The sequence below is a fragment of the Camellia sinensis genome, chromosome 12 (assembly GCF_055761805.1).
Source record: "Camellia sinensis isolate YWXY chromosome 12, ASM5576180v1, whole genome shotgun sequence".
Taxonomy (NCBI): domain Eukaryota; kingdom Viridiplantae; phylum Streptophyta; class Magnoliopsida; order Ericales; family Theaceae; genus Camellia; species Camellia sinensis.
The window spans coordinates 151,742,722-151,769,410 of record NC_138972.1 but is presented as its reverse complement, the minus strand read 5'-3'; the positions used below and the strand labels follow the sequence as shown (position 1 = coordinate 151,769,410).

The 26,689-nt window shown below is 37.5% G+C and overlaps 1 protein-coding gene and 1 pseudogene across 1 annotated transcript; both read right to left on the bottom strand.

Annotated features, from left to right (window-relative positions):
* Positions 1–9,536: 9,536 nt before the first annotated feature.
* Positions 9,537–11,673, bottom strand: LOC114275153 (filament-like plant protein 4 pseudogene; annotated as a pseudogene).
* An 8,277-nt stretch (positions 11,674–19,950) lies between these two features.
* LOC145803980 (zingipain-1-like) lies at positions 19,951–26,397 on the bottom strand. The gene is made up of 5 exons (XM_082897384.1): positions 26,296–26,397; positions 24,573–24,642; positions 24,256–24,488; positions 20,377–20,514; positions 19,951–20,286 (listed from the first exon to the last, which is right to left on the bottom strand). The coding sequence occupies exons 1-5, from the start codon at positions 26,395–26,397 to the stop codon at positions 19,951–19,953; spliced, it is 879 nt and encodes a 292-aa protein (XP_082753510.1).
* Positions 26,398–26,689: the final 292 nt, after the last annotated feature.

Below are 26,689 nucleotides of genomic sequence, written 5' to 3'. Positions count from 1 at the left end.
GTAGAGCACTATTACTTAGCCTTAATCAATTTGATTGGCCAAGCCTATAAATAGGCCTATATGCACTCAATTCCTTCCTTTGAGCTCTTCTTGGCTGAAATCACACTCTAGAGAGAGAGAGGGGCCGGTTCTAGAGAGAGAGGAAGAAGAAAATTTGTGAAATTGTCTCAAACCGTGGGGATTTGGAAGGCTAGGCTCAAGAGCTAGCTAGAATTTGAAAGATTTGAACCCCTAGGTGAGTAATTGAGCTTAACTTATAAGTTTTAGTTGGCAATTGAGTGAATTCAAGCAAGATTTGAGTTGGTCATGATGAATTTGAAGTCTATATACACATGCATGTATAGAATTGCGGTGATTTTACATATTCAAGCATGAATCATGTGGAACATGATGAATTGAGCACCAAATTTCACATGCATGCATAATTTTGTGTAGTTTCATGATTTTGAGCACCACTTGTACCATTTGAAATGGAATTGAAGTCAATATTTCACATGCATGCAAGATTCATGTAAGTAAGGAGCTTAACTATTTGAGTTTAGAAATTGACAAGAAGAATTTGAAATGATTTGAGAGATGAACCATGATTTTAGACACTTGGTTTCAAATTACCTATATTCTTATGTTGTACAATGTCTTTCCATGCCTTTGTATCAAAAACATGAGTTTGGACCTTTGAACATCAAGATTGAGCTTCAAATTCAGTTCTGGAAATTCTAGAATTCATCAAGTCCGCTCAAACGGGGAAGGCGTCACTCGAGCATAAAATGTTAGCTCCCAGAAGTTTTACAGACATTGATGTCCGCTCGAGCGAGAGTAGTTACGCTCGAGCATCTAGTCACATGTCTGACTCTCTGCTCTAGCATTTGAAGTCACGCTCAGGTGCAAAAATGAGGTAACCAGTACTTTTGCAGACCAAAGGGGTCCGCTCGAGCGAAGAGCCCTGTTTCAGAAATTTAAAAAGTTGTTTTGTGTTTTGTTTTCCATTATCTTTCGTTTCTAAGCACTCTTAGACATCCATTGAGCATTATAAATGAATTAAATAGATAAGGAAGAAGCCTAAGAAGGATATATGAATTAAGAATGGATTGAATTGCTTGTGACCCATTATGTTTATGAAATGTGTAGGGTCAAGCACAAGGGCAAATCATCCGGAAGATCACTATGAGTAATGCTTAATAAAGATATGTTAAAGTATGTTATTTTTCACAACGTTACTTCTATGTGAACCTTATGGGTTCGTAATTTGAATTATGGATGAATAGTTCAAGTGACAGTCTTTTACACATGACTAATTGAATACGAATGTCATTACTATCATGAGTATGACACACACATGGATAGGAGTATGGAAATGAATGAATGGGCTAGAGGTCGTTTGACATAAATGATTGGGCCAAAGGCCATTTGGCATGAATGATTGGGCTAAAGGCCTTTGACATGAATGAATGGGCCAGAGGTCGTTTGATATAGATGATTGGGCCCAAGACCGTTTGACATGAATGAATAGGCCAGAGGCCATATGAATGATTGGGCCAGAGGCTGTTTGACATGAATGATTAGGCCAAAGGCCGTTTGACATGAATGATTGGGCCAGAGGCCGTTTGATATGAACGAATGGGCCAAAGGCTGGTTGATAAGAACAGAATGGGCTTGAGGCCGTTTGATATATTAGATCGAATTATGAATGCGCATAAGGCCGTATGATATGACTGCTACAAATTTTAGTAATGTACTCCTTTATTTTGATATTATTCATTGGGCTATTGCTCACTCTCATTTATGTGTGTGTAGGTGAGCAAAGAGATGTCCAAACCCAGCCCCAGTGAAAGACATGAGGCGCGTCAAGTTTTGGGTAGTCAGCCCAAATGTCTCACGCACGAGACACTGCTTTGTTTCTTTTGATTTACTCTTTTGTTATCTTGGTGAACATGTTGCACCACCTTTGTCTATAAGCTTTTTGTTTGGCTGACTGTGACTAGAATGTTCCTGTATGGACAAAATCATACAAAATTTTTAGAATGATTAAAGTAGAGCACTAACTCTTTTTGGCCCCTTAACTCTGTTAAAATATGTTTTAATCAGGTTTGAGGCCGTAGGTAATCTCTTGATTATTGGCCGGTTATGACCTTAACCCATAGGAGCGGGTTCGGGTCATGATAGAAGTAGTGTAAAAGAGTCAAGAGTTATACCCTTTGAAGAGGAGTGACCCTTTGAGTTATAAACTACCAATTTCTCACCCTCAAGAGCTAATATTCAAGCTCAAGGGTTGTAATACCCCTGTTCTGTATTATGCTAATTGGTCCTTAATATGGATATGATTATGTGCTTGTTATGATCTTGTGTGCCATTATGTGAAAATATGTGATTTTGAATTTCTATCTATTCACCGTAGGAATATCTGTTTGATTATCTGATTTGGAAATTAAATTGAAAGCCTTATCGGCCACAGAACCCGAAATTGATCACACCATCGTGATTGGCATAATTTTTAGAGCCTACGGTGAAATTTAATTGGAAATTGATTCGGGTCAAATTAATTTGATTAAATTAGTGAATTAGTGCTCAATTATTTTAATATTAAGAATTTTGATTAAAAGAGCTTTTAGTGGGCCACTTTCACTCAAAATCCCCTCATTAGTTCATTTTGGCTGATTTTTTACTCTAAGAATAGAGAGAGGGTTGGCTAGAGAGGGTGAGAGAAGAAGAATTGTGTTTGGCTCAAGTTTGATCTTGAAAGCTTGGGAATTTGAAGATTTAACTCAGGAATTGACTAAAGCTTGGGTTTTTGAAGCTCCTAGGTGAGGGAATTTGTGAATATTAGCTTGTAATTTTGTGAATTCAAAGTTGTATGATGTTAATGAACATGAAATGAATTGACCATGATGAAATGGGTTGGTCTTGTTGAATTTGAGGTCAATAGATGCATGCATGTAGGAAATTACTATGAATTTCCATATTTGAGCACAATGTGTATGTGATCCATGTTGAGTTTTGATTAATGACCATGTATTAGATCATCTCGTCACCAATTTAGTTGAGGATATTGTGTATATTTCACATGCAAGTGCAAATCATGAGAGTTTGAGTCTTGCATGTTTGAATCTAGTGTGTTGGTGATGAGTTTGAGTTAAATTGAGGCATGCATGTGATTAAATTGTGAAATTGAGACTCATTGTGTTGTAATTTGGTGTTTATACCATGTTAGAATATGTATATGTGAAGTTTGAGCCAAAATCATGCTTTTAGAACCTTTGAATACCAAGTTGAACCTTTGGGAAGTGCCGCTATAGCGGGGAATACGTGCTCCCAGCATTTTTGCAAACTTGGATGTTTGCTCGAGCGGGGAAGTTCACGCTCGAGCAGGGAGCTATGTAGGATGAACTTCCGCTCGAGCGTCCGAGTTCACACTCGAGCGTAAAAATGATACAACCAGCACTTTTACAGACCTATTGGGTCCGCTCGAGCGGGAAAGTCCACGCCCAAGCAAGGACCCTGTTTTCTAAAATTTTGAAAAGGCATTCTGTGTTTCGTTTTCCGTTCTCTTTCACTTTTATGCACTCTTAGGCATGCATTGAGCATTGTTATTGAATTAAAGAGATAAGAATGAAGCCTAAAGAGGAAAATGCGAATTTAGAACGGATTGAATTGTTTGTGACCCTTTTGTGTTCATGGAATGTGTAGGGTCGAGCTCCAAGGCAAACCAACCAACCGATCACTGTGAGTAATATCTCGACAAAGATATCTGAAATATGTAGTTGTCCAATTGCTTACTTTTATGTAAGTTTTATAAGTTCATTGATTCGATTGGTGGACAATGTTTGCTATACCAAATGTATGGGCTAGAGGCCGTTTTGACAAGAATCAATGAATGGGCCAGAGGCCGTTTTGACAAGAACGACTGAATGGGCCAGAGGCCGTTTTGACAAGAATGAGTGAATGGGCCAGAGGCCGTTTTGACAAGAACGAATGGATGGGCCAGAGGCCGTTTTGACATGAATGAATGGGCCAGAGGCCGTTTTGACATGAACAAGTGGGCCAGAGGCCGTTTTGACAGAAATGGAAGTTTAAATGGGCCAAAGGCCAATATGTTTAGAACCGCAGTCACTTGACCTAAATTGTGTATATAAGTTAAATGGAATTATAAATTGGACCTAAGGCCATTTGAAGTATGTTGTTCTACATATCGTTTGTATCTTCTTATTTGATATTATTCACTGGGCTTTCGCTCACGCTCATTCATGTGTTTGTAGGTGAGCCAAGAGAGGTCCAGACCCAGCCCCAGTGAAGTTTGTCATGTCGGCGAGGACTTTGAATATATCAGTATATAGTTTTCATGGGTTGACTCAGTTTTGGATGACCCTATTTGTACAGAACTTATGCTACTGTATTCTGTTATGAGTTATTAATGTACATATGTATGGTTTGTTTTTGACGTGCCATGTAAGCACGGTTCTATGGACAAAGTTTTAAACTACTTCTGTTTGGTCCCCATTAACTCTGTTAAGGAACTTTTGCTTTGGTTTGAGGCCGTAGGTAATCTCATGATTACTGGCCGTTATGTCCTTAACCCACGGGGGCGTGTTCGGGTCATGACAGAGTGGTTTCAGAATCCAAAAGAACAATAAGCGTCTAAAAAAGATCTAGGATGCATTCATGTGATAAGTATGAATTTGGAAGCATCGAGATTATGCTTAACTATTTTGATATGAACGGTTATGTGCTATAAGTTTGTGAATTGCTTCGTTGCAATTGTTTGAATATGTATGCTTTCTAGTATATGCATACTTGTATATCTTTTGTATAAAGTATAATGTAAGTTTAATCAGTTGGCGAGAACAAGAGGTGATGAGATAGAGGAATCCTCTACTGCCAGGATAGACAGAATGGAAAGACTGATACAGGAAATGGCAGAAACTTTGAGACAACAACAAGAGTGGCAGCAACCACACCCGCCACCTCCACCTCCGGCACCTCCTGTGTCAGATAATCAGAATGACGATCGGATAATAGCACTCACCAAAGAATTCAAGAAAATGAAACCACCACAGTTCCATGGGGGACTAGACCCGTTGAAAGCCGAAGCATGGGTTCGCAGCATTGAGAAATTATTTTAAGTGTTTCCCTGTTCAGAGACACAGAAAGTGCTTCTAGCCACTTTTGCGCTAGAAGACGAGGCAAGAAGATGGTGGATGTTAATGCGAGAAAATCATAAGGTTGTTGACTAGGTGAAATTTCTGGAAATCTTCTATGAAAAGTACTTCCCGCAGTGTGTTCGGGACAGGAAAGTAGCAGAGTTCATGGAACTAAGGCAAGACAGTATGACTACAGCTGAGTATGAGGCCAAGTTCACTGAATTGGCCAGGTTTGCGCCACATGTGATTGATACAGACTATAAGAAGGTGAGGCATTTTGAAGGTGGGCTTCGAAGTGACATCCTAGACAGAGTGAATGTCTTGAAGCTAGAAACCTATATCGGGGTGCTAGACAGGGCCATCATATCAGAGGCTAACATAGCTAGACAAGCTAAGCCAACAACAGAATGGAAAGGCAACAAAAGGTAAGGCTTCTTCTCGAACAAGAAATTTTCGAAAAAGGAGAATACGGGCTCCTCAAATACTTCGAATTCTTCCCAAGACACAGCTCCCATGTGCAATATTTGTAGTAAAAGGCACCGTGGAGTTTGTTACCTTGTGTCAGGAGCCTATTTCAAATGTGGGAAACAAGGGCATATGGCCCGGGATTGTAATCAGAATGGTAGAAGGATAGCTGCTAGTTCCATTGCATCGATCCCGAAGCTGGGAAATACTTTGAGATCTGATACCACAGGGGATACCGTGAGACAATGGAGAGTTTTTGTGCTTGTTCCGAGCGATACACGGAACGCCAACGTAGTTGTCTCAGGTACTATTTCTATATGTAATCAGGATGCTTTTGTGTTAATTGACTCTGGATCTACACACTCTTTTGTGACATGTGCATTTGCATCTAGACTGAATAGACCTCTAGAATTACTGCCATATCTGCTCTGTGTGTCTGCTCCATCTGGGGAATCTGTATTGTGTGAATCTATATACCGATTTTGTGATATGCTTGTTGAGGATGCTATCCTGTATGTAGATTTGTTGCCCTTGAATTTTAGACATTTTGATGTAATTTTGAACATGGATTGGTTGACCAAATATTGTGCCACCATTGATTGTGTGACAAAATGGGTTGTGTTTAAACCACCAGAATAGAAAGAGATTGTGTTTGTGGGTAATGGGGTAGTGCCTTCACCTTATTTGATATCTGCAATGAAAGCATATAAACTGATCAAGAAAGGGTGCCAGGGTTATTTGTGCTATGTGTTGTCTGAACAATCTGTGAATATTGAATTGAATGACATCCCTATTGTCAGAGAATTTCCAGATGTGTTTCCAAATGAATTACCAGGGGAATTGGTAGACAGGGAGATAGAGTTTACTATTGAAACTGTGCCAGGCACCCAGCCCATTTCTAAAACTCCCTACAGAATGGCTACTGCCGAAATGAAAGAATTGAAAGAACAATTGCAAGACCTGCTTGACAAGGGATTTATCCGACCTAGCACTTCGCCTTGGGGTGCACCAGTTTTGTTTGTGAAAAAGAAGGATGAAACTTTGCGTTCGTGCATCGATTACCGGGAATTGAACAAGGTAACGATAAAGACCAATTACCTTTTACCCCGTATTGATGATTTATTTGACCAGTTGTAGGGATCACAGGTGTTTTCTAAGATTGATTTGAGATCCGGGTATCATCAGTTGAAAGTTAAGCAGAAGATGTTGAGAAAACTGCATTCAGAACGAGGTATGGACATTTTGAGTTTCTTGTAATGCCATTTGGAGTGACTAATGCTCCAGCAGCATTTATGGACTTAATTAACCGAATTTTCAAAACCTACCTTGATGAATTTGTTGTGATTTTTATTAACGACATTTTGATATATTCTAAAGATAGACTTGATCATGAACATCATTTGAGAACTGTCCTACAAATACTTCGGGGGAAATTATTTTCTAAACTAAAGAAATGTGAGTTTTGGTTGGATGAAGTTGTTTTCTTAGGGCGTGTGATCAACAAGGAAGGAATTTTAGTGGACCCACAGAAAATAGAAGCAATCATGAATTCGCCTACACCGACTAATGTGACAGTAGTCCGTAGTTTCATGGGCCTAGCCGGGTACTACAGGAGGTTTGTGAAAAACTTTTCCAAGATAGTTGTACCTCTTACCCAGTTGACTCGTAATGGACAATCATTTGAATGGAATGACGAAAGAGAAGCTGCCTTCCATGAATTGAAAACAAGATTGACCACTACACCAGTGTTGACACTACCGTCAAGTACGAAAAATTTTGTAATTTTTAGTGATGCATCTTATAAAGGTTTGGGTTGTGTGCTAATGCAGAACGGAAAGGTTATCACTTATGCCTCCCGACAGTTGAGACTACACGAGAAAAACTACCCAACGCGTGACTTAGAATTGGCCGCAGTTGTTTTTGCTTTGAAAATCTGGCGGCATTATCTGTATGGAGCAAAGTGTGAAGTCTACACAGATCACAAAAGTCTGAAATACTTCTTCACGCAGAAGGAGTTGAATATGCGACAGAGGAGATGGCTCGAACTGATAAAAGATTATGATCTAGAGATTCAGTATCACCCCAGGAAAGCTAATGCAGTTGTTGATGCCTTGAGCAAAAAATCAACGGGGAATATGGCTTGTTTGCTTACTGAACAGAAAGAGATCTTGCAAGATGTTGAGAAGTTTGAAATCGAAGTGGTAATGTGTGAACAGGCCGAATTGATAGCCGCTATTACAGCCGAGCTAGCAGTCATTGATGAAATCAAACAGAAATAGAAAGAGGATGAACTCCTCAAGAAAATAATTGATGAATTTGAGACAAGTCCGAAAGCAGAGTTTAGCATTGAGAATGAGGTGTTGAGATTTCGGAACAATATGTGTGTCCCAGATATTCCGGAACTAAAGAAGAGGGTTTTAGATGAAGCCCACAGATCCCTATTTGCTATACATTCGAGTAACAGTAAAATGTATCAGGACTTGAAACAAACCTATTGGTGGCCTAAAATGAAGAAAGATATTGCAGAGTATGTGTCCAAATGTCTTCAATGTCAGCAAGTTAAAGCTGAACATCAGAAACCAGGCGGTCTACTTCAACTCCTTCCTATTCCTGAATAGAAGTGGGAGCATGTGACTATGGATTTCGTTGTTGGCCTACCTCGGACTTCTCGAGGTATGGATTCTACTTGGGTTGTAGTTGATTGACTGACTAAATCTGCACATTTTCTACCAGTTAGAACTACATTTAATGCTTATAGAATGGCTACTATTTATGTTGATGAGATTGTCCGTTTACACGGAGTTCCCGTATCTTTTGTGTCGGATAGAGATCCAAAATTTGTATCTAGGTTGTGGAAGTGTTTGCAGGAAGCTATGGGAACAGAACTTAGGTTTAGTACTGCATTCCATCCACAGATAGGTGGGCAATCAGAACGAACAATACAGACTTTGGAAGATATGCTTTGGATGTGTGCTTTAGATTTTCAAGGGAGTTGGGAAGATTATTTGCCACTTGCAGAATTTGCTTATAATAATAGCTTCCACTCCAGCATCGGTATGAGACCATACGAGGCTTTGTATGGTAGAAGGTATAGATCACCTATTTGTTGGATAGAAGTCGGGGATAGAGCTTTGCTTGGGCCTGAAATTGTGCAAGACACTTCTGAGAAAATCAAAACTATTCGGCAAAGGCTCAAAATAGCTTAGGACCGACAAAAGAACTATGCAGATGTTTGAAGAAGACCTCCTGAGTATGAGGTCGGTGACCATGTGTTTATTCGTGTATCCCTAATGAAAGGCCAAATCTTTCATGATCATTTTCATGATCCCTAGCATTACTCTAAACAAATAAACAAAATCCTAAAGCGAAGTATGACTCTCTGTTAAAATATTAGATTCCTACTTTCAACATAGGCTAGGTGAAGTTAGAAATGAAAGCTTGCGAGCATTTGAACAAGTCCAAAATTGTAAACACATGGTGGATATAAGTATAAACCCTCACCTGGTTAGTCGTCACATCAACGTCAGCCACTGTGCAACTCTAATTCTTTTTAAAAAAATAAAAAAATAAAAAGAATCAGAGATAAATCAAAATCTACTTGAGGCATGAGTACATATAAACAAACAAATATATAGACGAACAGAGGCAAGATGTACTTTCCGAAAATCATTTAACTTCTCAGAGGGAGAAACAAGAGACAAGGATCAATGGGTCACATGTAGAGATTCAATCATCTACATTTTTACTTTTAGTTAACCACATAAAACATATAGAATGGAGCAAGTTTGATATAATAAAACCTGATGCTGGCCTGATATTGATCAGGCCTTAAATTGATTCTGTAACTATCCTTTTGGACATTGTACTTGAAATACGTATCAGTTTGTGGGCAGGATGACCAGTATGCGATAAAAATGCTAGGAACTAAAAATCCTTTTATTTGGCCAAAGCATCCTGATGGTTCCGCCTTTCCTTTTGAAACTCGTTATCTGAATTTTCTGTTTTGGCAGGCAAAAGATTCACTTCAGTTTGCAACTCCTCTGCATGTGTTTCAAGAGACTTGTATGACTCGGCCATACATTTCAACTGCCAAGCTGTTCAACTTTTGAGCAGATGCTAATTGTGATTTAACTTCTGCCAGAAGCTGCTCTGTTCCCTGTAGCTGAGCCTTGGTGCTTTCCAGATCCAAAGCCATGTTATCTTTTTCTAATTTCAACTGTTCAAACTCCTCAAGCAAGCATTTCAACGATGTAGCATTTGATTCAAAGGTTGAAATGAAACTTCCTTCATGATCAGAAGCGGAATCAGAAAAGTGAGCACAACCATTTGAATATCTGTCTCCTGATGTGTCCCGAACCACCTTACTTTCAGGTAAAGCAACCTTGTCTATGCAATAAGAACAATTGGTTTCTGCTTCATTATTCTTATAGCCCAGGACATTAAAGTGAAGTTCACTGGCTTTAATCAAAACATAAGAAAGGTCAAGAACAAAATCAAGCAAACTTATTTTGCTGTTAATAACCTTATCGAATGTGGCAGAGAACTTCTGAATTTTTTGGCTCAGTACATCCCTATCAGGAGATGTTCCCTGGACAGCCGAAGCTTCATTCCCCAGAACCAATACAAAGTCATGAATCCAAGATACAGCAGCTACCAATTCTTCATTAATGGAACTATCTTTGGACAAAGACATTTCCTTCTCTTCAGTTACTTCAACCCCCTCAAAACAAGCCTGCCTATCACAAGTGGCATCAGAGTAGTGACTTTCCATGAAAACACAACCCATGGTTTGGTGATGCAGGTTATCCTGCGTTTCCTGCACAACACATCTGATGTCGTCCAAAATATTTTTCATGTCAGCATCGTTGGACTCAAACAACATAGAGATTTGCATTTGGAATTTCATCAAGGGCAGTGGGTCAATATCAGATTGTGGATCTGGTACTGGCAATTCCGCATTAGACTCATGATTTTCTAACGAATCCAACTCAGGCTGTTCTTTGGAATGGAAATGTGGGTTGATTGTAGTATCTTGGTTTGCCATTTCAGATCTCATATTATTTGAAATATCTGAACCAAAGATGGCTCCATTTGAATCATTTGATGCCAATTTCTCCATCTCCAAAAAGTCATCCATAAGCTCCAGGTGATTTTCATTTTCAGCCTTGTTAGATTTCTTTATGTTCTTTCCCTTGAAATGGGAAAGCTCAGAGATCGATGTTGTAGCCCAAGAACCAGCACAACTTCTTTCATTATCATTTCCATCTTCAGACATGGAGGTGAAGCTCGGTGGACTGATAGCATTTTGAATGAGGGAACCTTCAGTGGGGATCTGAAGACTAGATTTTGATGGACTTTTTTGTTGATTATCAGCATGCAGTTGTGATTCTAAAATTTGAAGCTTGCTGACTGTCTTAGCACAAATATTCCTGGAAGCATGCAATTCACTAGTGCACATTGCCAAAGCTTTTTTCTACATCTTTGTTTCTTCTTCCATTGCCAAAAGACGTTCTATGAGAAAATCATTCTCTTTATCGAATTTTGGTACACTATCAAGGGAAAAGTCAAGCAATTGGGGTGGGTGTGGACTTGGAGGCTTTAAAGGAGACCTCCTTACTCGAGTTTCTCCATAATCCCGGCCCAAGTTCTCTACTTCTAACTTCATTTGAGCCAGTGCTGCAGGACCTGGCAACTTCTTCCGCACAAGACCACGCAATCTTTGGCACTTGCTTCCAGCTTAGCTATTTTCTTCACTCCTTCCAAATGCTTCTTGTTAGCTACTTCTGCAAATCTTACACACATTTTCTTTTCCTCATTGTTGTAACCATTCCAATTTGCCCTTAACTGTAAGCTATTAGCTACAAGTCAATGTGCTACATCACCTAGATGCCAGCCAGAAATGCTTCCAGAGGGATCTTGCCTGAAAGAAGAAAGCCTAAAACAACAATTCTTTTAGAATATTAAGACAACAGTGTCAAGTATGCATCAAGAGTAGAATCAATCAATTAAAAATTGGCACTTGAATGAAAAGACAATCTAGTATACCTTCAATTTTCCCATGGCTTCCTTCCATTATCCTCATGCCACAAAGTTGGATAAGGTTTTAGGTCCCCTATCTCAACCAACTAAAAATAGACAATAAAAAAGACAGCAGGATGTGAGCTTATTTATACAACTTAAGGTAATGTCACAAGGTAAAAATGTCCAGCACCAGCCATGCCACATGCCCATTCCAATAGAAAACAAATAATAGCTTCCAATAGAATACAAATAATAACCTAGATCTGATAACCTCAAATTATAAGCCCACAGCTCACAATGTGGAACATTTCAGTGCCTATATGACAGCTTTACACCACAGTTATGCTTCTAATGTACATGAGAAATGTGGAAACTAAGCAACCAGAACGACCATGAACATCACTGGTTAACAGAATTGCACAAACCAAATGCAGGGTAGAGAAAAGGTTTCAATGGTTTGCATAATTGAAGTTGCTAATTTCAGCTTATTCAGAATCTCCGGGCTAGTTGCTAATTTCCAATCACTGCAGGATATTGCATCAAGGGTCAACCTTGCATCCTTATCTGTTGGTGTTAGCTATGGATGAATTAATTAAACACATTCAAGAAGCTTCTAACACCGATCACTCATCTAGTCCATAAGCCTTCAAGGAATTCCAGAGGCTTCTCTGCACTTCCATATGTTGTGAACCATTTAAACTATCATTGTTATTTCAAATTGAAGCTAAATATTAGTTCCTGTCTAGCCGCTACACTTATTGTATGCAGTAAATAGTATACAAAATTCGGGAACCCTACAATAGAAGAGTGAACTTAAGAAAATGCAAAATGCATCTTTGAAGAAAATGTGACAATCTTTGTCAGTTGCTGCTAGAAATCATGGCATTTAAACTTTGAAAGATTACTTACCTTCAAATGAGGCTTGCACAATTAGCCCTACAAAAAAGTTAGACAATGGCTTATCTTACCGACACTCTGTTAACATCTCATAGGCATAACATCAACAATTTACTGGACACAACAATCTACATTATAACTGTTAATGTGCAACGGTTACTCAAATGATGAATGCAGCATTAAGGAGTTGGCTAATCTTCAGATATAGGTACACTACTTCAAGCCTCAGCCATTACAGAATGATAAAGATTCAATGCAGCAATGTGAACCTTCAAATCACATTTTTCAGAGTGAAAACATTGACCTCGAACTTGCTTATAGATGACAAAATGAGATAAATCAATAACCAGTGTTAAACTAAGAGAAGCAAGACAACAGGGCAATTGCTTGTTGAGTTGGTATCAAAAGAAACATCCTTATTTTATATTTTCTTTGCAAGAGACAACTTGTCCTTCTACAGTTTCAATAGCTCAGGAGCTTCTTCCTCATGACAGTTGACAACCTTCGTTAGGAACCACTTTTCATGTTTCTTTAACATAGTTGTCAAGTTAAAACTGTTCTTAATCAAACCTTTCAACAACAATACTTGATACATTGCACACCTTGGAACAATCCTCTTTTCTAAGCTAAAACCAATAAGTATTGGACTTTTTGCAAGAAATAAAGAATCCCAACCCATTTTATTGACAAAAAATTCCATCACTCTCATGATCTTATGCTCGGATGACACCATACACCACGGATTCTTCTCAGAAGCCACAAGAATCTCATCCTCAGACCAACCCCACTTCTTAATTTATTATTTTCTTATATTTTCCTATACTTGGTCTCCAAGTATTCTTGTTGACCAAGAGTAGTACTACCCTAGTCAATTAGTTCTTTTTATATTACTTGGTATCCAGGTATGCTTGGTGACCAAGACTTTATCTAGTGTAAATAGTTATGTAACCCTAGTGGCAAAGGCATTCTCTATCATTATAATTTTCAAGTTACTCTATTTTGCTTGTGGATTCAAGGGTTTCTTTCTCGTGGATTCAAGAGTATTCGTTTACTAAAACGATATCTAGTTTCATGCGTATTCCGTTCTGTTAAGTGGTATCAGAGCCAGGTTTCCCCTAGCTCAATGGCACAAGATAGCGATGTAAACGTGATTTGAAATCTAAAATTTAGCTGGTGAAAGAATTCCTTCACAAGTTATTTCTGGTTTATAAATTGTATTCTATTTTCCAAACATAATTTTTTACCCATCAGGTTGTTATTATTTGCTCTAAGAAGTATAAATACCATATCTATAACATATTTTTTTTAATTATGAATATGTTTATGGGCATTTGAAAGTTCCTTTGTCATACCTCCTACAAGTTGGTGTTACGGAGAGTTTGAAGTCTGAAAATTTTAACATCTATTTTTGCCTAACTTGATTGCAATATGCATAACATAATTTCAAGTTCTGTATTTCTATGGTAAGCACAATTAGAGACGTATATTGCATGATCTATGCCATTGTAATGTCAAGTTTGAAAGGGAGAATGAATGAGAATCACTTCACTGTTAGTTATAATTGTTGGAGAGTCAATCAACTTTGGAAATATTGTACATATCTATTAGCCAATAACATGCAAATTTATTTGGGAAAATTACACTAACAGTCCTCCACTTTACCTCTTGTGTCATTTTGGTCCTTGTAGTTTTAATTTGCTCGATTTTGACCTTCAATTTTTGATTTTGTATCATTTTAATCCAATTATTAACACCGGTTAAAATTATTGACGGAAAACAAACACGTGAGACGCACATGACCCTTTTTCAAGGACAATATAGACATTTCACAACCCTTTCCTTGTTTCACCATCTTCTTCCTCTTGAGTCTTTGCAACATAATAATCACCTACCACCGTTGCTTTCCTCCACTACCAAAATCATCCATGGCCAATCTCAACATCAGCACCATCCACCTCCACCACATCAAACCTAGTATCATCTGCCACCCAGACTACCAAACTCACCACCCTGTCTTTTGCACATACCTGCCATATCGATCACCTCCATCCAACCTCCTTCATCTACCCCTATCATCCCATCATCACCAAACAACAAAGTGACAGTAAAAAAAATAACAGAGAGAGATGATAACAATGACAATAACAAAGTGACAGACCGCCAATTCCTCCAAATCAAATAATAATTCAATCAAATCAAACAAAAAATCATACAAATCAAATAAAAAAAATCAACCGAAGAGAAGAGAGAAAATAAGAGAAGAAGACTATTGGCAAAGAAGATTCTTTGCAATCTGTTGAATAGATCGTCGTGATCTACTAGAAGATCAGCATCTCCCAACCCAGACCTCCATCCGTCAGCTCCTTCACGACTTCCATCTGCCAACCCCTTCCTTAGCTTACTCAGTTGCGATCGCTTTGGGCTTAGTTAGCCCCTTCACAACCCCTATCTATCAGCCTCACCTTTGCTCTCTTTCACCGTGATCCGCTCATTCTCTGTCAGAATCTCCGTCGTCCTCGATCTTCTCAACCACACTACTTTTTCGTCTCAACACCAATAAGCCACCACATTCCCCTCTTCCTATTTCATTTTGTTTCTCTCCTCTTTCTCCTCCTAGTTCTCTCTTTAGAAAAATGAGATTTTAGGGTAAAATTATACTGTGAACTCTATGAGTTAACTCACTGATTTGAAGGCAAAAAAATAAATAGTATTTGTGAAGTTACTATTTTACCCCTAAGAGTATGGCATGTGCGTCTCATGTGTTTGTTTTCTATGAGTGAACTTATAATGAGTTAACTCACTGATTTGAAAGAAACAAAATAAATAGTATTGGTGAAGTTACTATTTTACCCCTAAGAGTATGGCATGCGCGTCTCACGTGTTTGTTTTCCGTCGACAATTTTAACTGGTGTTAACACTTGGACTAAAATGATACAAAATCAAAAATTGAGAGTCAAAATTGAGTAAATTAAAACTATGGGGACCAAAGTGACACGAGAGATAAAGTACAGGGACTATTAGTGTAATTTGCCCAATTTATTTTCTTTATCCTTGGGAATTGGGTGCTTGGTTAGTTTCAAGGTACTATTGGTATGTAACGAGCAGCTTCCTCATACCAAAAATGACCTATGAGAACTAATCGTACATAAATAAGACACGCAAATTGGAAGTTAGTATTGAAAACGCCTTAAACTTAGTCAAAAAAAGGCGTTCGGGGGGTGAAAATGCAAAATAGCCCCCCAACCACTGTTGGGATGTAACGAGCAGCTTCCTTGTGCCAAAAATGACTTGTGAGAACTGATAGTAGATAAATAGGACACGTAGATTAGGAGTTAGAGTAAAAAAAGCCTTAAACTTAAACTTAGTTGAAAAATGGGGGTTTGGGTAAGAATGGCAATGGGGTGGGGCCGGGGATGACCCTCCCCGTCCCTGATCCCTGACAATAACAAAATCCCCAGCCCCGCCCCCGATCCCCGGCGAGGAACCCTTCACCTCTCCCGTCCCCGTCCCCTAACGGGGATCGGATTTCCCTGACCCCGGAAAATCCCCGACAAATATATTCAACACAGATACAAACACAAGAGCAAAAAAGAAAAAAGAAATTAATCTGTATATATACAGATCTGTTCAACACACACACACACACAACAGATATAATATTGTTCATCAACAACAACAGACAACAACATATAATATAGATAACAACTTGGAAAAAAATTTGTTCATCAATCAACAACAGATATATATATATATAGAGAGAGAGGGAGAGAGAGAGAATTGGGGTTTCACGATCAGTGGCTTCACGGTTGGTGGCTTCAGATCAGTAGCTTCTTATCAGCATCAAGACATCGACCGGTGGCTTCACGGTCCTGGTCATAGTCGTGGCTTCAGATCGGTGGCAACGGAGGGATCGGTGGTGGTGGTGGCTTCAGATCAGTGGTTTCACCGATCTGTTCAGATCGGTGGTGGTGGTGGATCTGATGTTGATGTTGATAAGAGATGAGAGAGATCTGAGTGAGTGAGGGAGAGAGATGAGAGTCGTGAGTGAGGGAGAGAGAGATGAGAGCCGTGAGACTCAGAGAGAGAGTTCTTTGGTTTATATTTATAGAAAGGGGTAAAATAGTAATTTTGCTTCGAGGATGAACGGGGATGGGAACGGGGACGGGGCCGGGCCATGTACGGGACTGGGACACTTATCCCTGTCCCCGGCCCGAAACTGATCGGGGATTGATTTTTGAATACCATCCCTATCCCGTTGGGGACATTTTTCGGGGAAAAACCGCTTAAATTGGGGTCGGGGGGTCGGGTCCCCGTCGAGCCGGGTTCAAATTGCCATCCTTAGTTTGGGGGGCGAAAATGCAAAATAGCTCTCCAACCACTGTTGGAATGTAACGGGCAGCTTCGTCGTGCCAAAAATGACCTGTGAGAATTGATGGTACGTAAAGAGGACATGTAGATTGGGATTTAGAATCAAAAACGCCTTAAACTTTGTCGAAAAAGGGCGTTCGAGGGGGCAAAAATGCAAAACAGCCACCCAACCACTATTTGGATGTAACGAGCGGCTTTCTTATGTCAAAATGACTTGTGAGAACTGATGGTATGTAAATAGGACACATAAATTGAGAGTTATACCTTAAACATAGTCAGAAAATGGGATTTGGGGGGCGAAAATGCAAAATAGCCCCAAACCACTGTTTTAAATGTTCTTACATTATTATTAATTGTTCAAAACCATATCCATTTGTGTTGTTTAAATGTGCTACTCACAAGTAGTAGTAGAAGTAGTTTTGATTTGTGAGAAGAAAAAAAAAAAGAAGATCAATATCTCCAACGCTGCTTCTAGTATGATCGGTTGTTGCATATTGATTCTTTTTTTTTTATATATACTTTCCATTTATGGAAGTAAAACATAAACAAACTAAAAAGTCTACCTTCACTTTCGAACTTGAACATAGCTTTCACAAATGAACAATGACTATACTCATAATGGGACAATTATTAATGTATTTTTTATTTTTTTTATTATTATTATTTTTTTTTTCTTTTGAAGTTTCTTTGGAGCCCCTAGTCTACATATTATGTGTTTGCCATGTTTTGTTGGAAGTTTAATATCACTTTGTTGAAATAGGCTTAGCTTTTGGTGAAATTATAATGGAGATTTATTTTTATCTTAATACTAAATTGGAATTATGAATTGTCTGTGTCAATACTAATTTGTTTGTCAATTGAATTGCTAAGTTGCTAACTGCGATTTGAGTTGTTTATGAAGAATTACTTATAAAAATTACTAGAATTTTTTTTTTTTGAATTTCTTTCTTCTTCTTTTTTTTTTTTGATTTTTTTTTTATACATTCGAGTATGCAAAACTAATGATTAATTTGAAAAGATTAATTACATTTGAGTTTTATGTGATTTTCTTTTATAATTTTAAATATGCCAATATTCAGTCTATACTAACGATTAGTTTTATTTTTACAGATGGTTTTTGGTGTGGAATTGTGGATAGGACTTTTTTTGGACAATTGCAGAGGACATTGTTTTAGTCTACATATTACTATATATATATATATATATATTATTTTTTATATTACTTTTTTGTGTTTATAGGGCATGGTTTTTGTTTAATCCTCTGTTCTGTATGAAATTACATTTTTCAGATTGGATTATACTTTGTTTATATGAAATTTCTATTACATTTGGAATTTGATGTTAAATATGAATTTATTGGATGGTTGAAAGTGAAATGTGTGCACGTTCTGGAATGATCGATAATATAATCAATATATGAATTATTTTGTTTATATACAGGGTACAGGTTGCACTAATAATGGAATGAATACAGGTGGTTGAGAAATTAATTAAAAAATCAGATTGTAAAGTTTTTGGCTACTAAATATTTGGTAGCCAAAATTGTAAGCAAAGGTTTTGGGTGACTAAATATTTTGTAGCAAAAAAAAAAAACAAAAGACTTTTGCCGACCAAATATTTAGTAGCCAAAAAAAATATTGTTGGCTAAATATTTTAGTCACAAAAGAACAATACACCTTCGCCGGCAAAAATGTTTGGCCGTAAAATACAGTGCAATGAAAATATCCAGTCTTTTGGCGACTAAACTATTTGGTGGCTAATGGTGGCATAAAACAGTGACTAAATTTTTTAGTCGCTAAATGTGTTATTATTGGCGACTAAACTATTTAGTTGTTGAAAAAGAATTTCATTTTTATTTGATCACGTTCGGCGACTAAATCTTTTGTCGCCAAAAAGTGACCATTGGCGACTAATTTGTTTTAGTAGCTGAAGATAATATAATTAGTGACCAACGCGAATTTAGTCGCCATTGACTATTGCCGACAAGGCTTCAGTGACTAAATGGGCAACAAAAAACTTTAGTCGCCAATGACTTTCGAAGACTAAAAAAGAACCTTCGGCGACTAAAAATTTGGTAGCTAAAAGTGTAATTTCCTATAGTGAACCTTAGCAAGACTAAACATAACTAAAAATCATTTGACGAGGACAAACTCCACGAATGAATTTGAGAACCTTATCTCAGTAATTTTGGAAGAAAAAAAGGTGAACTTTGATATCCTTCTGCTCTTACCTTCTTCCATTCCTTTTATTTTCCACCTTCCAACAAAAAGAACTTCAAGCAATATAGCTTGGATTAAATTTTCCATGAATGGATTTAAAAGAACTTTATGAATGATTTTGAAGAAGAAAAAAAAAACATGAATTTTGACCTAAACATTCAAAATTCTAGTGGCACAACTATTCTAGTAGGATGAATCTCATAGCTTTACCTTAACGCTTCAAATGGAAGCACTTCAATACCAATTCTCTCGACTACTTTAAATATGAAATGAAACCCAATCCCTTTATTTCATATCCATCAACACACAACACCATGATGTAAAATACAAGGAAAGCTAATTACTATCTAAGTCTCCAACATGTGTAAAATAAAAATGTGTCCAACTATAGTGCTCTACCATGCTTGATCAAGTAACCAAGATTTATTGACTTAAAGCAAGGAATCCTTTAAAGAACCTCAACCAAACCAAGATTATAATAATAACTTAATGAACCATATCTAATAAATCTAAAGCCAGAGAACTCTATTCACGTCAAACAAATTGAAATACGTGCAAAAAACCATTCTCATATGGGCTCTAATATTGAAACATTGTGAGTCTTTGGGCTTCCTCTAAACCTTGGTTGAATGCATCTCCTTTATTATTTGTTATTATCCTTTTGATTTCCATTACCTTGCTTGACCATGAAATAAGCAGACACGCTTAAGGGTTTATCACAAAAGCAAAGGTGCACATCTGTACAAGTAGATGCCTTATATATTGAAACAGAATGTAGAAATAAAAAATAATAAATAAACTGCTAACAAAAGGAATGTTAATGACAAGCAGAGAACATGACAAGATTAATCCTTCTTCGGGAATATAACCCCAGCAGGTGGCTTATAGAGGTGAGGCTTCTCATATCTTTCGTGATCACCAATAATAGGATAAGTTGGCCAACAATTTATCCCTAAGGCTCCGGCGTAGCTTCCGTCGCGTGAGATGTATGCATAGCCGCCTACACCCCACTGCTTCCCCCAGGAATTTTTTATCAGCCAGGCAGGTTCTCCATTGTAAGTCCCCATGCCTACAAGACAAATCTCATGAAATTCCAGAAGTGAATGGTTTTCAAGATCTGATTTATCACTCAGCTTCACCATATCAAGCTCGAATAAAAAACGAGGTGGCTTGTACAAGCGCTACATATAAAAATAAATTACAATAACATTTAATTACAACTTATTTCAAAATTATTCAAATAAAACATTTTTGTGTTTAGTAGTTTATACCCCTTTATAAAGATCAAAAGATGTATGGCAGGCTATACCAACAGTGATCGGGTGATACTGGAGAATTCTTGACATCTCATACTCATTTTCGGCTGCCATCTCGCAACATCCATCGATAGAAACTTGTGGACTATGAAACTACAAAATTTATAAACATCATAAATTCAATATATATATTTTTTATCAGCAAAAATAAACTTTAATAATAATAATCAAGGAACAATACAAATGATTATTATCAATAAAGGCAAGGTAGGTGCAAAAGAGCATCACAACAAAACTAAACGATCCCAACTAGGTTGACACAGAAATAGCTTGTAATCACTACAGCTGCCAAACCCACAGTTTCCATCTTCATTTGAGCAGTCCTGACTTAACCGCTTCGGTTCCAACACCTTCTTACCTAGTGTATATTTGAAACAATCTCATTTATAGAGTAAAAGTAGCCAACATTATGTGATTTCAACCAGATGGCTAATCCTACTTTGATAAACTCACACAATGCCTCCAAGTTTGGTTGAGTATCACTAAAGATACATTCATTCCTATGCTTCCACACAGGCCAAACATGTAACACCCACATCCTTTAATCCATTGGAGTGTGTATTTAATTCTCTTATTTTTATCTTTTTGGGAGTCTTTGGAGTTGTTGAATGTTGGTTTTAGAGGAGTGTGATCCGATTTCAACTCATTGGGTTTGTTTGTTTGCACTTGTTCTTGTCAAAAAGTTCATTGGGAACTTAGAAATTCCATTCTAGGGTCGACACCAGCCTTCCTAAGGGTCGACCCTGACCTATTGGTGAAGTTTCTGGAAGTGTTGTTGGAAAATAGGATAGACACCAGTCTGGGGAGGGTCGACCCTCTTATGTTGTAGAATTTGTGTGTTCGTTGCTGTAAAATAGGGTCGACCCCCTCTTGTCTAAGGGTCGACCCCCCTTGCTTGTGCTAGATTGTCTTTTTCTACCTAAAAGGTCAACCCCCCTACCCGAAGGGTTGACTCCTGCGTGTTTTTTTTTTTTCCAGATTTGTGGGTCTGAATGGGCCCTACCTTTAGGAGGTTTTGGGCCTATTATTTTATTGACCTTAGGGCTACTTTTCTACTACTATAAATAGGCTCCAAACATAGTTTCATTTCACTTTTCTCCTCTTTCCTCTCTCTCAAACCGTGAGTGCTCCTCTCTCTCTCTCTCTCTCTCTCTCTAAACTCAAGCTTTTGGCACTAAGACTACTAGATCTACTCAACTAGAGTGATCTTTTCACCATGGTCCTTTGAGAAAAAGTGTAGATCTCATTGAGGGCTTCCTTTTGGTCCGATTGGTTTGTGGTTTTGTCACCATTGATTTTTGGGTCGTCATCTCTTGGCTTCAAGAGGTAGGGGTTTCTAGTTCTCTTTCAATACCCTCATTTATGGATAGATTTGTGGTATTTTCTTTATATAAATACAAGAGTTTATATTTTTATGCATATTGTGATGAATCATGAGATTGGGGGCTAGGGTTTGAAGGGAGTTGGGTTCACTTGTTGGGTTAAGATCTTGGGTCTTGAGTTTGGGTGTAAAAGTAATAGAAGGGTTGGAATAAAATGTGTTTTGTGAAAAGCTTTAACTTCTCTTAAAAATCCTAGTTTGGATCATGAAGATGGTTAATGGTTTTGCTTCAATTGATAGTAGAATCATGAAATTGAAGTGTTAAATTACACATGTACAAGTTTAATTGAAATTTTAAAGAGTTTGCAAATTTATGTAAAAGTTGCGATTGAACCCTCAATGTTGATGTTTTAAATTATGTTATAATGTGAACCAAACTTGGGGAAAAAGAAATTACTAATAGTATGGATGATATGAGCTTTGTGTTGAAATGGTTGTGTTGAATCTTGTTGTGTGTCATGTGAATTGTATTGGGTTATGTGGTGTTAAGTTGGTTGAGTTGTGTTATGTGGAATTGAGTTGTGTTGGGTTGAGTTGAGTTGTGTTGGGTTGTGTTGTGGTTAGTACCCGCACAGGGAGTTGAAAAATGGTTTTTCGATGCCCACGACCGTCCGTATCATAGCCGGTAAGTGTGGAGGATGGTTTTAAAAATTGAAAAATGATTTTTCGGTGCCCACAATCGTCCGTCTAATAGCCGGTAAATGTGGGGGTGGTTTCAATTCAAGGTGCCCAATTGCCCTGTCTAGGCTTATCGCTGGACGAATGTGGCAAAAGTGTTTTTGGGTGTCCACATAGTCCTGCCGTATTGTAGCCGGCAAAAATGGAAAAACGATTTTGGGTGTCCACACAGTCCTGCCGTATTGTAGCCGGCAAAAGTGAAAAAAATGGATGGTTTTCGAAAATGTTTTGGGTGCCCACTTCCTTCCGTATAATAGCCGGCAAATGTGGGGGATGGTTTTAAAAAGTTGCAAATGGTTTTCGAAAAAAAAAAACAAAAAAGATATGGTTTTTGAGAGAATGACTTTTGGGAGTTCACTTCCCGTCGTATAATAGCCGGCAAAAGGTGGAATGTGCTATGAATTGGGTGCCCGCTATCCCGCTGTATCAAGCCGGAAAAAAGGTGGAATGTGTTGTGAAGTGTGTTGAGGTCAGTGATGATATATGTGACTTGTGATGAACTTGTGAAATTACCATTTGATGTGTAAATTGGTATGAAATGGAAATGCATATAGAAATTATTAGAAAAGAATGGATAATGAAATGGTAATTGGAGAAGGGGTTAGTGATAAAGAACTCACCGGGCTTTTTGTATCTATAAGGAAAGATTAGGAGTTTTGCTTTGTGTTTAATTGAGAAATTGAAACAAAAGGGTTTATTGTCCTTGTGATGTGTTGAGTTATATCTAATAATGCAAATGTGAATATGATGTAATTGTTCTTGGATTTCTACGTTAAAGAGTTATAGCAATAAAGGATTGATAGGTGGGAATAGAGTGTATGAGGGTTGTTTTGAGTATTAAGGGAACATGAACGTGAGGTATGGAGTTATAATAAATGTAACTAGTAAAAGGGGAGAATGGGAACAAAAAGGAGGAATGTTAAGATGAAAATTTAATAAGGAATATTTTAGAATGGGTTAATAAATATAAAATGATGTGGTTCCTTAAACTTGTTTGTTTCCAAAAGGATTTTTGGTTTTCTGATAAAAACGATGGTTTTGATGGTCGAAGGTTTTACTAAATATTCAAATAAATTTCGAGAAAAAGGATACTCTATGTATGACATTTTGAAATTATAAAACGTCACCTACTATATGGTATCACCTTGCATGCATGATCATTTCTATATATAGGATGGTTATTGTTTTAGAACTATAAGATTCCTACTGGGCAATTGTGCTCACCCCTGGTTGTTTCATTTTTTTTACAGGAAGAGATTTCGGATTAACCGGTTTCAGGATTAGGAAGTTCATGTATATCTTGTGTGTAATCTCTTTGTACCTTGATGTTTGTAATTATTTATTTGTAACTCCGCAGCGGGAGCTTGGCATGTATTTTTTATTATTATTGTTGCACTCATCATGAGAGAGAACATGAACTACTATGTTTCTATTACTCGAGGGTAATAGATACTTTTAATTATAAAAAAAAAGGGACCTAAATTTCGTGCTCTTAGTAATGTTTTCGAGTAATTAAAATTTGGGGCGTGACAAAACAATTGCTATGGGAATTGCTCTCCAAATTTTCCTTTTCCTTTTTTTTTTTTCTTCTGAAGTTCTAGCCCATCCACCACTACATTAAGCTATCAACTAAATATGGGATCACCATTGTAATCCCCACCGGCCTATGATTTTTTACCATACTTGCCACACAAAGGGACAAAAAAGTAAAACATGATTCAGATGTTTGACCATACTTGCCACACAAATTGACTCTAATTAAAAGTAAAACATACCTTTCTTGATTTTTCGTATTTGCCTTTCACTCCTGTGTATGGATAATACTTCTCCAATGCGATCCCTTGCCTATAAATGTAATCGTATGCCAGAATCTCCGATCCTCCTTTTTTCGGATTCCATGGTATACAATCCAGGATCTCTTGTGCCGCCAGTGCAACCAACTCTTCTCCATAATATATGTGACGGGCACTTGCCGTCACATCAACAACCGCAACAACAAAGCATGTATCTGAAAAATAAAGGATAAAAGTAAAATGATTATGAACTTAATACCAATAAGAAAAACAAAAAAGAAGAAGAAAAGAACATTTACTTCCAATTTGTCTTCTAACTAAAAGTAGTGCTCCCCTTTCCACCCAATTAATTGAGGCAGAAAAAGCAACCTGTAAATTATGAACAATGAATTAGTATAACAGTGTAAATTTAAACTTGAGGGTTCAATTCAATGGCCAAGGGTGTTACTCTCCTACAAGGGTTGAAATCTTGCTATTAAAAAAATATATATTGATAGACTAATTAAGGCATAAATTACAAATGAAAAATATACATCATGAATTGATCTTGTTGAATTCACTAATCTTTTAGTGCTTTTAGCCAAGTGCAACAAAAAGATAGAACTTATCAACAAAGAATCACGAGTCATGTAAAAATTAGGTTATAAAAACAATAATAATAATAATCATGAAACTTCCAGTTAATCAATTATGCCATTAAAATATTTTTCACGCTACATCTTTGTTTGCACAAATTTAAAATTTTCTAAATAGATTATAAAGCTGGTGAAGTTTATCTATAAAATATTAGAACTCAGTGAAGTCAAGCAAATCTAACTCACAAAGTGAAACTGAGAGTATAGGAGATTAGATTTGAGAACTGGATGAAATAAATTAAGTTTAACAAGATTGTCAAATATGTCAAAATGGAAGGAGGATTTTTTATGACCCACATTCACTCCCAGAATATTTGAGTATGGAAATACAAAATTTTAACTCCTCTTATATATAAAAATATATAACAAGAAAAAAAAATTGCAAGGCATAATTAACCAATAGCCTACCCCTATGAAGCTGTGACTAATCTTAGATTTCTTTTTAGGTTGTGTTTGGTTCATGTATTTGGGTAGGGAAAGGGAAAAAATGTGTGAAATTTAGCTATATTTCATTCACATTTCACCTATCTTTTCCTTTTCCAAATCCATAAACCAAACATAACCTTAGGATAAAATAAGGAATTGATCTTATATTACATATCTATGATGCAAGACACCAAACTCTAAATTTTGCATTCATGTGGCGTGGCTCAGAGCTGAAGAGAAAGGTACATAAGGTCAAATGGGTGGAAGTGACAAAGAACAAAGATCAAGGAGGGTTAGGCATTAGGAGGATATGGGAGGTAAATGAGAGTCTTTTGTTGCAATGGTAGTTGAGGTATAGGGCCGCAAATAAAGCTTTGTGGAAACAACTTCTAATGTGCAAGTGTGGTTTATAGGGTGGAAGATGGCTACTAGCAATGAACTCTGATGATGAAAGGAAGATATCAAGACTTTGGCGTGTTGAAGGTGGTAATGTCTAACTCAACATTGTTTAACTTCTATGATAGTAATCTAAAGATTGGGCTAGGTGATGGCTGCAGGATTCATTTCTGGGTTGATAGGTGGTGCGTGAACGTCCAACTGAAAGAGGAATTCGCAATGTTGTATAGTCTATCTATGGAAAAAAAAAGATTCTCTGAAGGATTTTGTGCAAAGAAGACGGAGCACAGGGGAATGGATGCTCTCATTTAGAAGGTCTCTCCTATCATGGGAAGAAGAAGAAGTTGGCAGGTTATAGGGTTTGCTGAGTAATGCTCCAGTGCTTAGAATGAACTGCCTTGATTTCCTCGAGTGAGAGGCTGCTTCTTCAAGTCAGTTTACAGTTGCATCAGTAAGGAAGGAGTGTGATGCCATGTATGGACCTAGGCTTCAAATTACGAAGATGTTATGGCACAATGCAACACCACCAAAAGCACAATTTTTTGGGTGGTTACCTTGGAAAGACAGGGTAAAGACAGTAGATTTCTCGCATAGCATTGGGGTTATTAGAAGCAGTGAGGGTATTGTTTGCCCCTTTTGCAAATCTGAAGCTGAAATAGGGAATCATGTTCTGTTACTTTGCCCAGGAGTATGGAAAGTATGGTTAGATTTGCTGGATTGGTGGACGATCAGCAGGGTAACACTTGCAGATGTGGAGGGGTTGCTTCAATGGTGAAGGGGTGTCAAGTTCAAGAAGATGGAGCGGCAGATTTGGAAAACAGTACCTATTGCCCTATTGTGGTCGATCTGGAAGGCAAGGAGATGGCAAAATTACCCAACCCGATTATATTTGTCCCGACCCGATTTTAATAAAAAAAAAGTTTAAGAGAACATTGATAAAGTAGGGTAAAATAGATGGG

Excerpts from the sequence above, each read along its gene's own strand:
- LOC145803980 (XM_082897384.1), bottom strand. The coding sequence starts at position 26,397 with ATGATTCCCTATTTCAGCTTCAGATTTGCAAAAGGGGCAAACAATACC. Across the intron at positions 20,515-24,255 it reads AATACGAAAAATCAAGAAAG|TTTCATAGTCCACAAGTTTC; the intron begins GTATGTTTTACT and ends TAAATTTTGTAG. Across the intron at positions 20,287-20,376 it reads CTTTTGATCTTTATAAAGGG|CGCTTGTACAAGCCACCTCG; the intron begins GTATAAACTACT and ends TTTTATATGTAG.